Raw genomic sequence first — 14,700 nt, 5'->3', positions numbered from 1 at the left:
CTCTACAAATGGGAACTAATTCTAAATACTGTCAGTGACTGACCGTTGAATACTCTGAAATTTAGTTCTCTATCTAGTGTGACAGTGCCATAGTTTTCTTCATTGTCATTACTGTTAACAGTCTTATCATTTGTATAATAAAAACAGAGTTCAAAACATGCTTAACCATAAATAAATCAATTATGATATAGAGTGGGAAAAACTAGAACACATTTGCCTGAATTTATAGAGCAGCAGGTCTCTGCTTCAATATGCAGAAGTCACTTTTTACTAACATAGTAGTCCCTCGTTCCTTGGTTTCCATGGGGGATAGATTCCAGGACACCCCCGCCCCCCGGGATACCAAAATCCTGGAATGCTCAAATCCCTTATATGAAATAGCATAGTATTTGTATATAACCTGTGTAGATTGTCCTGTATACTTTAAATCATCTCTACATTACTTGTAATAATACCTAGTACAATGTAAATAGTTGTAAATACAGTGTAAATGCTATGTAAATAGTTGCTGGTGTATGGCAAATTCAAGTTTTCCTTTTTGGAACTTCCCAGAATTTTTTCCCCTGAGTATTTTCAGTCTGTGGTTGATTGAATCATTGACTGCAGAAAGCTGACTGTATTAGTTGAATCCTCAAATTTTCCAGATAGTTATTTTAAATAAGTTAGAATAGATTGAGGATTGTTTTTCTAGTAACATCATTCTCACATTTGCATTCTGATATGCTTTCTTGATTGAGAATTTGTATAGAATTCCAAGTAGCTCACTTAGAACTCCCATTTGCATAAAACATAATCTAAATATTAGGCATTAGAGTATTGTTATTAGAATATTAATATTCAAATGTTTAATTCCTAAACACTTTTCAGGGTAGATTTTTTTTATACTATTATTTTTCTAAAAGACTTCTAATGTGGAAGAGATACCCTGGTATTTCATAGTCCTGAAAAATGTCCAAACAGTTGATGTTAGATCAACATTGCAAGCCTCAAGATCAGTATCTCAAGTTATTTTGTTTCATCTCTTCTCTTTTGTCTGTATTTGCTCTTACAAAAGGGGTAATGGTCAGTAAAATAGCATTAACATTTGTTTGATAACAGAAAGGCAGTAATTCCAAATTATAAACAGCCACATGTCATTGGGTCCTTAGTCCTTATGATTTTCAATTTCTTTTTAGGCCAAAACCCATGTTCTTGACATCGAGCAGAGACTACAGGGTGTAATCAAGACCCGAAATAGAGTGACGGGACTGCCATTATCTATTGAAGGACATGTGCATTACCTTATACAAGAAGCTACTGACGAAAACTTGCTATGCCAAATGTACCTTGGTTGGACCCCATATATGTGAAATGGAGTTACCTCAAAGAATATTTTAATAATCTAAATTTAATGCATTTGGATCATTAATCTGTGGTTGTATCTATTCAGTTCCAAAGTACAACATATGTTTATGTTCTCAGAGTAACTGTTATTTCTCCCTGATTGTTAATAATATTTAAAATAATATATGTTGTTAAGAAATAAAATGCTTTCTTAATATATACTGTGTATTGTAACTGGAGAAATGGGATATCATATGTTCTTATGCTCTTAAAAAGATGTATTTGCAAGAAACAAGCCACCTTAATTTCATTTTACAGCTTTCATTGATTTTAAGTACTAGCATAAGGTTTCATCTGAACAACAAAAAATCATACTGAATAAATACTGTAGACAAAGCACTGTGTTATGTTTGTGCACAGAGCTACTTTCCCTTCCCTCTAGGAACTGTCTAGTAAGAGAGATGGAAACATAAATAGCACATCATTAAGTTCATTTAGTAAAACTTTCTTTTTGTGTATGGCTGAAAGTGTGATAGGGAAAAGAAATTAGCCAATTAGCATGAATATGAAAACTGTATAAACATTCTGTAATTTTAAAGATGCTGCCATACTAAAAGTGTGCCAGAATGCAGAATTCAGTGGTTGGGGAAAACAGCATTACTTAAAATTTCATGAGGTTTTAAAATCTAAAAAATTTTAATGTTAAATTGGGGGGTACATTTTATTGCAGAAGATTTAAAGTAATTCATAATAATTACAAAGCAATGAGGTTATTACATACAAATAAACTGAAAACTCTTTTTGTAACAGAAAATTTCACTTAAGTTCACCTTATAGAATTCTGCCTTTTTTGTACAGTTTAAGTGTGATGGGGGAAAATATAACTCAAGAGATATAAATGTGAAAACTAAACGCATACTTTCCTCTCGAAGGCCTAATGTTTAACGAGTTAAGAAGGTGGCGGATGGAGGGGAGTTAGGAAATTACTTTAAGCAAATAATTTGGAAAAGAACGTTTTTAAAAGAACTTTGCTGTATCCTCAAAGAAAAAAATTCCGCTCACAAAAAATAAACCAAATAAATCATAAAACCTTTCCAAAATCCGTGTTGAAAAACACTGAGATTAGTAATCCCAGGAGACGGAAGCAGCCAGGACTCTTGCAGTCGTCTCGTGAGGTTTTCACACCACCTCCAAATCCACTTAACAGTGCACAGCCCTATGAACTGGATTTCACACACCGGTTCTAAAACACCTCGCCGCTCTTAAACGTGACCACCAGGAAGCCCGGCTCGGGACTAGAGCCCCGCCCCGGGATGCGGCCTCGAAGCCGGCCGCTCTAGGCCCGGCGGCCGCTCTCTATGGTCGGCGTGGTGTCATCGGAGGAGCGACGGCCGGAGGCGGCGGCGTAGGCCCCGGCGGGGTGTTTGGTTTCGGTTTGGCCCTGACTGGAGTTAGTACTGACGGTGGAAATGGGAGTCCCCAAGTTTTACCGATGGATCTCGGAGCGGTATCCCTGCCTCAGCGAAGTGGTGAAGGAGCATCAGGTGGGTGAGCAAGGGGGCAGCCGCTCAGAAGGCGGAGGACGCAGGGCTCGGCGGCCCTCTCTCCCCTCTGGGACCGGGGCTCTCAGCCGCCTGCTTCTGCTCGTCGCCAGCTGGCTGAGTGGCGAAGGGAGGGCAGCAGGACGTTTGAGAACAGCCTGGCGAGCTGAGTGGGGGCGAAGACGCAGGCCGCTGTCCTGTGGGCAGAGCCGCGGGGATGCGGCGGTGCTGACAGCTCCTCCCCGGGCAGGGCCTGCCGCGACTCCGAAATCAAGTCCCGCGCAGGAACGCTTTCGCGAGGGCTTCCCTTTCCTCCGCAGGGACTCGCACGTTGCTTTTTTCTTTCTGGAGGTGGAGTGGATGCCCTCCTAGGACCTTCCCCCAGTCCCCACCCAGAGCAACAGACCCAAGTACAAACAATAACACCGGCCTCCGCCGTTGAATCCCCATGTTTACTTTCCCGTATCTGGAGCTGCATCCCGCCCCACCCCCAACGCCTAGACTTTCTGACGTGGCTGACGGTTCATATTTAGGATACCTCTCGTTACTCTCTGTTACCCCAAGGTCCGTACCAGTCCCCCGTTCCAAAAGAAATGAAAATGCATTTGGACGGGGCCGGGGCAGTTATTTGGAAGCTTCCTTGCTCGTGTGTATGTGTGTGAAAGAGGGAAGGGGGAGAGAGGGAGGAAGGAGATGTGGGAGGAACGGAGAGAGCAACAAAATTGTTAGAGCACTGATTCTGGTAACGGTAATATTCGGTATAAAATGACCCCAGGGCAACGTTTATGTGTAGGCTTCAAAAATGTAGTTTAGGTATTGGAACTGCGGCGAGAAATAGTAAGCAGTCATCTGTTAGGTAAACTAGGTTTGGGGTCTAGTGTTTGTCACATTTGACGGTTTTGGTAGACCTTTTGTCCATTTTATATTTTACAGAAAAAATCATTTTAAAATTTGTATAGCTAAATTGAGTTACTTGTGATGGGTTAGCATTATATGAATATGGGGAGAAATAATCCAGTGAACACCATCATGCTATCTATTAAATTACGGTTTATTATTTTTAAAAAGTACTGTGAATATGAAGGTAGAGTTAACCTTGGAAAGGACTGTTTGTTGTTGGATTCCAGTCAGATTTGGTATATGAGGAAAAGCTTACCCAAAATTCCAGAATGGTGGTTTGTTTTTATTTGAAACACGGGTTGAGTTAGATTTAAGGAAACGTTTCTTTCCAGAGACGAGGATAAAAATGGTGACAGCTGACTTAGGCTTTTCCTGGATCCTTCACTCCACAAACATTTGAGTACCTGCCATGCATCAGTCACTTTATCTCTAAATTGAAATATTCAGACTAACTTGATAATACTCAATCTGTTCAGTAATATTTTTACTCTGTACTCTTTGGCACAGAATTTGGTTTGGTGTAAGGATCTTGGATTTTCTCCATCTTGAGGAATTTTGTTACTGAACAAAAATAATGGGTTTAAGGCAATTTTATGACATGAACACTAATGATAGGTTTAAAACTTGGTTCATTAAAATGATGTCTTTCAAAAAGCAATCACCAGCTATTCTGTCTAGCAGTACTTAAAAGATGGTAGTACCTAAGTCACAGTGGTTCAAAAGCTAGTCCTTGGGGGAAGGGGTTGGATGGAGGGGTGGGTTCTGGGAAGATGGTGGCAGTGGTAACACAGCATAGTTTTTGGTTTCTCTGAATCCTCATTTAAAAAAAGAAAGAGAAACTAGATAGTGTAAATTTAAAATCCATAGTACAGTTACAATAAAACCATGTGACAGGGTATCCCCATGAACCCCAAGATACCAGTAGGTGGGAACAAACTACCAATAGTCTCTAGACCCAGTTGGTATTGGCATCTCTGCAAGACGAAGAAGGAAGAAATGGCATCATCTGATGAACCTGAGAACAGAACTCCAGAAAATGCACTAGGACTCTACAGCCTGTTAAACAGCAGTAGTTGTAACTAGGATTTTAAGACGGCAGGAGCAGTCTAACTCCTGTGAACCCTCAAAACTGACTTGCCTAAGCACCATTCTAAGGCCGAGCCCACCCTAAGGAGAAACTGCTGGGAGTGAAATAAAATTTTATCAGGAAAAGGACAGGAGAGATAAGAGAAGGTCAAGGTAAAAGTGGGAGAGGGTTACATAGTCAAGAAATCTTAGATAACAAACCAAGCAAACCACCATATTTTTTAACACTACCCCAAAATAGCAGAAGAGGCAGCTTTGTAAAGTTAAAGCTTTCCTGAACCTCTCCTCATTCCAAAAGTTCAGGAAAATTAAATTTACAAAAAATGAACAATAGTATACAGAGTTATTATGAGGGAAAAGAAGAACAAAGTAATATTCATACAGACAGTAAAAGCTTGCAGTAAAAACATGCACACAAAACAGACCAAAACTATAACCTACTATTTCAGAATGAGCAAACAAGCACTAAGGAAGTGGTATAAGACATGAAAGAACAACATATATCAGTAGCAAAAACTCAGGAATAAGGTGACAGAACCTAGAGAAAATACGACATAAATGACAAACTAATGTCAGAAGTGAAGCCTAAAGTATTAGCAAAGCAAAAGCAAATGATGCTATAAGAAAAAAATAGAAGATGGAAATATGAGAAAATTTTAAAAGATGAAAAAAGTTCAAGAGAAAGTAATGAGAAGGGGAAAGAAGACAAATAGGGATTCTTGAAAAAGGAAATCAAAGCAATATAACGAAAAACACTAAAACTATAATTAAAGAAAACTGTCCTGAAATTTTTTTTTAATAAATTTATTTATTTATTTATTTTATTGGCTGTGTTGGGTCTTCGTTGCTGCACACGGGCTTTCTCTAGTTGCGGCGAGCGGGGACTACTCTTCCTTGTGGTGCGCAGGCTTCTCATTGCAGTGGCCTCTCCTGTTGCAGAGCACGGGCTCTAGGCACGTGGGCTTCAGTAGTTGCGGCACATGGGCTCAGTAGTTGTGGCTCATGGGCTCTAGAGCACAGGCTCAATAGTTGTGGCGCACAGGCTTAGTTGCTCCACAGCATGTGGTATCTTCCTGGGGCAGGGCTTGAACCTGTGTCCCCTGCATTGGCAGGCGGATTCTTACCCACTGTGCCACCGAGGAAGTCCCTTTCGTGAAATTTAAAAAAAAAAAAAGGAAACTGTGTTGAAAGAATATACCATGTACCCAGAATATTGACTCAGATGATCAACATCAAGGCATGTTCTAGTAAAATTCATGGACTTTAAAGAAAAAGAGAAAAAAGTTTTCATCACCTGTAAGAGAGGAACATGTGACTTGTAAGGGAAAGAAAATTAGGTTCCCATCACAGTTTTTAACAGTGATGCTTTATGCCAGAAGAAAATGGAGTAACATAAAGATACTCAACTGACTTTTAAGTATAAACGATATGCTGATCAAATGCTATCAGTGTAGGAGAAGTCAGGGACTATTGTTCCTTTGAGCATTTCCTCGAGGAATCTGCTAGAGAGCTTCAGACAATCAAAAGGACTAGGGAAGTATCAACATAAAGATCAGTAGTGAACATTAAATATAATTTCCTGTAGAACAAAAACAAAGTAAGAGTGAAGAGGGAGAAAATTTAGTGTGTGATGGCTGTGTGCTCTGACAGTGTTTAGATAGCACAACTATAAAATAAATGGGAGTAAGGGAGAATGGGAAAAGTTATGCAAAGATAATTATATCACCATTAATCATATTGGTGGTAATATCAGTATTGTTTTTCTGAAACTCATGTGTGTGATATAAGTGCCTAATTATAGGGTATTTTAATTCTGTCATCTCTTGTAACCAAGATTCTTGATGTGTAAAAAAGGCTGTGTTGGGGGGAGTCGAGGGAGGGTGGGCGGGGAGTCGAGGGAAGGAGGGAATACGGGGATATGTGTATAAAAACAGATGATTGAACTTGGTGTACCCCCCCCAAAATAATAAATAAATAAATAAATAAATGGCTGTGTTATGAATGTAATAGAGAAAATAGAAAATGTTAAATAAAAGCTCTATAATCTAGAATTTGAATGGAAAGTATCGATATAAACTTATGAAACCACACACACACACACACACACACACGCATAAATTTCCTAGCTCTGTCTCTGTTCACAGAAAAGGCCTAGAAACAATGACCAATCCAGTAGCAGTTGCATTCTTAGTGCCTAAATTATGGTTTCGAAATACCATTATTCATCAAAAGAAATTAGGGTTTCATGGAGAAATGACTGATTCTAGGTCAGAGTCAGGAAGTATTCTAGATGAGCCTGAAAACTTTTGTCATATCATATAGGAGGGCAGCTACCTAAAGACTACTAGGAACATGTCAAAGTATTGAAGAGACAACTGGAAGAGGCTTGGGATGGCCCCAAATGGGACAATTTGATCTTCAATAATGATAATAATCCAGTGGATTAAAACCCATCAAATGTGCTTAAATCCTTGAGTTTACATTGGTACTCTAAAAAACGGTCCCCTTCCAAAGGTAATAGACAGTTCCCAGTTTTGAAAACCTTTCCTGTACAAATGGGTAACCATGAGGCAGAATGATCCCTTTATAAAAGTATTCCATTTAATAAAAAAAAAGGATAGAATATCACCATTTTGCAACCTCAAATGAATTAACAGAAATTAGGCGTTAAGCACCAGCGGTTGCTAATAGTAGAAAAAAGAAAGTGAGATAAATAGTAGAGCTTAACTCTATTCCAAATATTTTAGAGAATTCTTGACATGGGTAGTGTATACAAGACATATTGATGTTTGAATGTGTACACACCAAGAACTATCTTCAGTGCCTAGTTCAAGTGGTAAGTAGTTTGGTAGAAGTATATTATGGCTGTATAAAATTATAGTTATTTCATGACTCTGTACTGAATATAAAACTTATGTACCATAGTATCAAGGAATACATAGATATACAATATTTTCTTCAGTCTTATATTACTGTTAGCATATTTCTTGTTCAGTGAAGGCCTGAGAGTGAGGAAGGAGTTAAGTAAGTGAGTAAATAGAGAGGGAGAAAGAAAGGAAGGAAGAGAGAGGGAGGAGGAAAGACACCAAGCAAAACAAGCAAAATGGTGTCTGTTTTTTTAAAAAGGCACTTTCCTTAAAGTTGAGGACAATGAACTAGACCAGAATGTGGAAATCACAGAAAAATTATAAAATACAAACAAAACAAAACAAAAAACCACACACATACACACAAACTAATACAGAAAATCCAAGAGTAAGTTGCATATCTACTATATGCTTACTCAATGTCCTAGGTTACTGGAGGTAGATGGGGAAAAAGAATTAAAAACCACTGACCAGTAACACTTATTCTAACCACAAATTGCTAAGCTTGTTGGTGGTGTGAAACTTAGTATCTTTCCATTGTCACCTACCACTTTCCGACACTTCCCTAAGATATGGTTCTCCTAACCTAATCGTTTCCCAGACAAATGCTTTTCATGCTGCCCTGCCTTTTTTCCTTTGCTTCTTGCCTGAAAGACCCTTTCATCTCCAGCTGGCCCACCCCATCTTCTTTCCAGTCGACTACACGAGGAAGCCTTTAACTCACTCATACTTACCCTACCAGTCCTTTCTTTACACAGGAAGTTGCATTGTATTGCTGCTGTTGATTTTCTGGCCTGTCTTCCCTCACTTTATTACACCTAGAGGCAGAAACTGTCTATTTCTTATGTGTTTATTTCTTGTACAGCGTCTGGCACATAGTAGTTGTTCTGTTCATGTTTGCTGATTTAATGAAGAAGTAATGTAAACAAGAAAAAGTAGAGAGTAAGTTCTAATGGGGAACATATATTTGATGAAACCTTAACTTTTACAAAACAAAGGTCACACAAGTAAGATTATAAACTCTTAGGGAATATACAGTTCTCTTCATGATTATAATCCAATACAGTGCTGTTTTAATAGCTGAGATTTGTGAAGCACTTGCCATATACTATACACTGTTTTAAGTGCTTTACGTGCATTCACTTAGTCATAGCAGTCCTAGTATTATTATCTCTATTTTGTAGCTGAGAAAACCTGAGTCACAAAAAGATTGAATTACTCACCTAAAGTACTTTACTACATAGCTAATAAAGCAAGTGTTGGAGCTGAATTTGAAACCAAGCAGAATTGCTCTAGTGCTGTGTTTCTTAACTTTTCTTTCATCGTTGCGCCTCCTCTAGGTGGCTCTTTAGACTTGCTTTATTTCCTCATCATCCCCGTACGCCCCCCACCCCCTGCCATGGAAAATTTAATGCCAGAAATGTACATAACATAAAATTTGCCCTCTTAACCATTTTTAAGTGTTCAGTAGTGTTAAGGTCATTCACATTGTTCTGCTAGAGCCTGCACTTTAAAAATCAGTCTTCTATGCATTTTGGTAAAAATTGTTTTTTGACTGTGGAAACCTAACTTTTCAAATTATAGGAAACACAGGCTGTCATTTTCATTTTAAAGTATTCGTTCTTGTGTAGGGAGTTTATCTGCTTTATCCTTTATTGTAGTCACCGAATTACTATACTTATTTCCCAGCCCCTAGTGCAATGTGTGGCACAAAATAGATTTTCAGTAAATATTTATTTTTTGAATGAATTTATATTAACTGTAGCATATTATATAATCTATAAAACATAGTATATTGAAACATGTTAAAATAGTTTATTAAAATAGTATAATATATTATTATGTTTTAAAAGATGGCACATTTAAAAAATGAAATGAAGCAACAAAACCTTGGGATTAAGATAAATAATGTTAAAGAACTGGAGAAGAAGAATTGTTAACAGCTCTTTTAAACACTCAGTCAAATATATACTGTTTTTATGTAAAAAGCATTTTGCAACAACAATAGGTAGGATACAAAGTTATACTAATAAAAAGAAAGTAGTGTTTTGAGAAAATTAAATACCAAGATGTTAATGCTTAACCACAATTCAAAGCAGTATGAATGCACATGCCAAGTGAGTGGTAGAGACTGTGTATGTGCTATCAGGTTCAATAAAGGGAGAGTTTCATTTGTTTGTTAATTATTAAATATTTTTGATTTGCTACTTTGTGTCAGGTAGTGTGCCAAGAATTCTAAACATGGTGAAATTGGAGACTTTACTTTGAGGAACTCAGTTTAGCAGGAAGAACAGACATTACACTTAAGCATTCAACAAAATTATATAGCACATCTAAAATGATATAAAGAAAGGAGCATCATTTCCTCTTGAGCTTCCAGATAAATATACTTGAGCTGCAATTTAAAAGCTGAAGCAAAATCCAGAAGATCAGAGCAGGGAGAAACAAAAGGAAACAAAAGCATTTCAGGAAGTAGGAACACCATCTGTAAAATCACAGAGGTTTAAAACAGCCCAGCACTTTTAGGTCTCTCTTAAGTAATTTACTGTGTTTAGTTTGTAGGATGTATGTGGAAACAGGAAGGAATATGGCATTGGTGGGAAAGATAACAACCAGATCATACAGGACATTTTTTGACATTAAGAATTTGTAGTATGGGTTTAAATAAAGCAGCAACATGATCAGATTGTTTTAGAAAAATGGCTAAGCTGTGGTGAGAAAACTAGAAGCAAGCAGTACCGATGGAAAACTGAGGGTTTGAACTAAGGTGGGAAATCTGGGGATGGAGAAAAAGATGAGGTTGCCTAAGATAATGTGAATGGCTAGAAGGGTGATATTCTAGAAACATTTTGGATGTTAAATTTAAAACAAAACCAAATAAATCTCAGTGACTAATTAGATATAGAGTGGACGGAGAGGGGAAAGTATAAGATACTTTCTAACTTGCAGGTTAATAACTCAGTATTATCTCTTTGTGAAAGAACAAGATTCTTCTGCATGTTCTCATTTTCTTCACTGCATTGGCTGATGATTACTTAATTATTCTGTATCTTTCTTACTGGAAGATCTGAAACCTAAGAGAATTTTTTTAATTTCTTTTCCAGAATGAAAATTATAGTTTTTTTCAGATTATAAAGGTAAAATATGCTCATTATGTAAAAGTTCATATTGTACAGAAAGATGTAAAAGCTGTTATGTAGTCTAGAGGAAAGAAAAAAGCAACTGAAATTCCATCATGCAGGATTAACCACCAGTAACATCTTCTTTCTAAATACTCCTAACTTTTCTATGCAGATACACATGTAGATAAATATTTTCAATAAGTGGGATAATAATTTACCTGCTGTTTTATAACCTACTTTTGTCACTTGACCCTATGTATTGTGTACATTATCCCATGCCAAATATGAATCTATATCATAATTTGTAATTGCTTTGTAGTACTCCATTGTGTGGATGTACCATCATGAATTTTCTTTATTATGGGGTTTTGTTTTCACTTTTTTATCTTTTCTTTTTTTTTTTTAATCTTTCATTTTATATTGGAGTATAGTTGGTTAAACAGTGTTGTGTTAGTTTCAGGTGTACAGCAAAGTGATTCAGTTATACATATATTGATACATGTATCTATTTTTTTTTCAAATTCTTTTCCCGTTTAGATTGTTACATAATGTAATTTTTTTTTATCTTTTCTGAATAATACTGCCATGAATAATCTTGTACTTATATCTTTGTGCACATTTCTGATTATTTGTTAGGATAAATTTCCAATAGTAGAAATCCTGGGTCAAAGATGTCACACCTCAAATTTTGATATATATTTTCAGATTAGTTACACCAGTTTATATTCTCATCCCATACTATTGGGTGTAAATGCCACCTCTCTCTTTTCTAGCTCTGTGATTTTCCTCTAATGTAAAATGAGGAGTCTAAATCTCTCTTTTTTAAGATTGTTACCATAATTGAGAGACTGAATGTAAGTGTTTAGCCCAATGTTTGGTACCTGATAAGTGCTTAATAAATGCCAGCTCTTGCTTTTAATAACATGAAATATGTTTCTCCAAATCCTTACCAATACTGAGTAACATCCATCTTTCTAATCTTTGTTAACATGGTGGGGAAGATGATGTATCAAATTTGGGGATGTTGAACATTTTTTTCATATAATTTAGACTTTTGTGTCTCTTCTTTTTTGAATTGCTTTGCATTTTCCATGCTTTTAATATATGCTCTTTTTCTTACTTGATATTTGAGGGTTGGTTTGTGGATGAGGAATGTTGACTTTGTCCTAATTTGCAGTCATTTTCCTGCGTTTTGTCATTTCCAGTTGGGCTTGTTGACGGCACTTTTTTCTTTCCCTACAAGATTTTAAAAATACATTTTTAGGTAGCCAGCTCCATCATTTGTTTGATTTGTGATTGCTGACTTTCCACACCTGAAAATTACCAAAATATTTGTATATAATTTGTTTACTTACATTTCCCACATGAAGAATTTCTAATCCTTCTTGAATTTATTTTTGTTATAAGGTGAATACAGTTTTATTTCCAAATAGCTAGGTCCCGCATCCCTTTCTTTCACTGATTTGAAATGTCTCTTATATACTAAATTTCTGAGTACACTTGGACTACTTCTAAACTATTTGGTTCAATTAAACTATTTTATAATTTAAAATATCATACAGGGCAGGTATTCCTTCATTACTCTCCCTTTAATATGCTCCTTTACATGTTTATTCTCCTAAAGAAATTTTGTAATCATTTTGCAAAGTACCCCTACCCCCTCAAAAAAAAAATCACAGTGAGATTTTGGTTGAGGTTTTCAGATTTCTAGAAACAAACAGTAGATCTTGAATGTACATTTAAAACCTTATGATCACAGTTGTCATTTCATTTGAGCCTATTACTCAATAGGGGCATTTAAATTTTTTTAATGTGATGCTTAGTACAATCCTGTGTAAATGGGTGTCTTATAAATATATTTTTATGGTGTTCATTGATTCAAAGACCAAAACTTTCCACCGCTAAAGCTCAGACATGTTATTTTCTCAATAATAGGAAAATGTATTGTTACCTATATGTATGGTAAAATTTGAATAATGTTTCAGAGATAGTTTTCATTAGGTTTATACAAGAAAGCCCATTATGTTCTTATGTTTGAAAATTCAAAGTAGTTTTCTTCAATTAGTATGTAAAGCAGACTACTCTCAAATCCCTCAAATACACTAGATATTAAATTTTCCCCATTTCAGTTCCTTGTTAGTATATGTTTCAGCAGTATTCCTCTTACTTGCTCACAAACATTTAAATAAAGGAAACGTAGATCAGAGTCAGAACCATGAGGGCCTTTCTATAAAAGTAGATGCCTGTTAGCCAGAGTTTAGAAATTATTTACTCCACCTATGAAAAACAAATTAGTTTCAAAGTTTCCTAAATTTCTTGGCATAATCTAAGCTTTTTAAATTAATATAACTAATGATTCTGTTTCAGTGAAACCAAGTTACAATAAGGCTTTTAAATCACTTGTAAAACCTTTTAACGACCATGTACAAATAGCCTTTTGATATAAATGGGCATTATGTTACCCATTTATACAGGAAATTGAGGCTTTGAGAAGTTAATGTCAAGTAGTAGGAAGAAAAGAAACGTATATTTTGAGTATCAAATCAAGCACTTTATTTGGTGTTTTCTCAGGTTATGTTTTAACCAAGTAGATAATTTTCTGACAGTAAATGTGATCAAGCTTTTGGTACATAATGTAAGCACATAATATATCTCCATCTTATTTATTCCTCCTGTTTGTTTACTTTCTTTATTCAACTGTGATTATTTAATCACTTTTTGTACAGTAAGAATAAGCCCCTACACCCTGCTTTTTATCTAATGTCTAGGTATCCGTGGGTGATAATAATAATGGTCTTGATCATTTTTCTTTGTTTTTTAGATTCCTGAATTTGATAACTTATACCTGGATATGAATGGAATTATACATCAATGTTCCCATCCTAATGATGATGATGTTCACTTCAGAATTTCAGATGATAAAATCTTTACTGATATTTTTCACTACTTGGAGGTGTTATTTCGCATTATTAAACCTAGGAAGGTGTTCTTCATGGCCGTTGATGGTGTGGCTCCTAGAGCAAAGATGAATCAGCAGCGTGGCAGGCGTTTTAGGTAAAATATTTATGGCTTATTTTAGAATGCTATTTAGATTAATTAAATATATTGTTTTAAAGATAATTGACTTAACACAGTGCATTTCCTGTCCATGTTTCTTATCTTCTTAAATCTCCTCACCCTCCCCCCTCCCAGAAATGGAAGTATCTCAGATTTATAATGTCATATTTTATCAATCAAGTAAACAAATTAGTAATTCAAATGACATGTCATTTCTCAAGGTATATGTTGGGTTGTATAAAGTTACTCTGTTGTTCTCTCTCACAAATTTTTCAGCCTTCTCAAAACTTGATAATTTGGAAATGGTGATAGTAGAGAAAGTTCCTGTAGTATTTCATCCTGAGCTGTGGAACTGCTGAATGAACTGCAAGATTGTTCTAATGAGAATATCACTAACATTTGATTTGACCCTGGGCTAGATGCTGACCCTGCTTGATCATGGGTCCCCACTAGGTAGAAAGGCTAATGAAGTCAGAAGGTGATGGATGGAGTATGAGAAGAGAGCTAAGTTAGGACATTCGAGATATTATCAGCCCAGTGTATGACTTGGATAGTAGGAAAAGCAAAAGGTTGAAAAGGAGTTGTACACAGAGAGAGGATTTTAAAGTTAAAATCCTGGACCTGTGGAATATTTCTAAATAACAGTGCAAACATGCTGTGTCCTTGTTATGAGTGACAGAAGTAAAGTTAAGAGGATTGTTGGAAGTGAAGGAAAGAAATCCTGAGTCTAATGAGTTTGATAGGTCATTAACCTAATAGATCCTTTCCTTTCATCACAATGGCAGGTAAAGGAGTAGAAAGGGC

The 14,700-nt window shown here is 36.2% G+C and overlaps 2 protein-coding genes across 11 annotated transcripts in view; both read left to right on the top strand.

Annotated features, from left to right (window-relative positions):
* Positions 1 to 1,613, top strand: part of ATR (ATR serine/threonine kinase) — a 104,212-nt gene extending 102,599 nt beyond the window's left edge. For 2 of the 3 annotated variants that reach the window (XM_057738245.1, XM_057738246.1), the window contains one exon: positions 1,176 to 1,613. In XM_057738245.1, the coding sequence (XP_057594228.1) occupies positions 1,176 to 1,349 (174 nt within the window). In that variant the 3' untranslated portion in view covers positions 1,350 to 1,613. The remainder of the gene's footprint in view (positions 1 to 1,175) is intronic. The other variant, XR_009054237.1, reaches the window with a different exon arrangement.
* A 1,084-nt stretch (positions 1,614 to 2,697) lies between these two features.
* Positions 2,698 to 14,700, top strand: part of XRN1 (5'-3' exoribonuclease 1) — a 100,823-nt gene continuing 88,820 nt past the window's right edge. For all 8 annotated transcript variants that reach the window (XM_057738241.1, XM_057738243.1, XM_057738240.1 and 5 more), the window contains exons 1-2: positions 2,698 to 2,867; positions 13,661 to 13,893. In XM_057738241.1, coding sequence (XP_057594224.1) covers positions 2,793 to 2,867; positions 13,661 to 13,893 — 308 coding nt within the window. In that variant the 5' untranslated portion in view covers positions 2,698 to 2,792. The remainder of the gene's footprint in view (positions 2,868 to 13,660; positions 13,894 to 14,700) is intronic.

This window comes from Hippopotamus amphibius, chromosome 6, assembly GCF_030028045.1.
Source record: "Hippopotamus amphibius kiboko isolate mHipAmp2 chromosome 6, mHipAmp2.hap2, whole genome shotgun sequence".
Taxonomy (NCBI): Eukaryota; Metazoa; Chordata; class Mammalia; order Artiodactyla; family Hippopotamidae; genus Hippopotamus; species Hippopotamus amphibius.
This window is presented reverse-complemented; position numbering and strand designations above follow the sequence as displayed.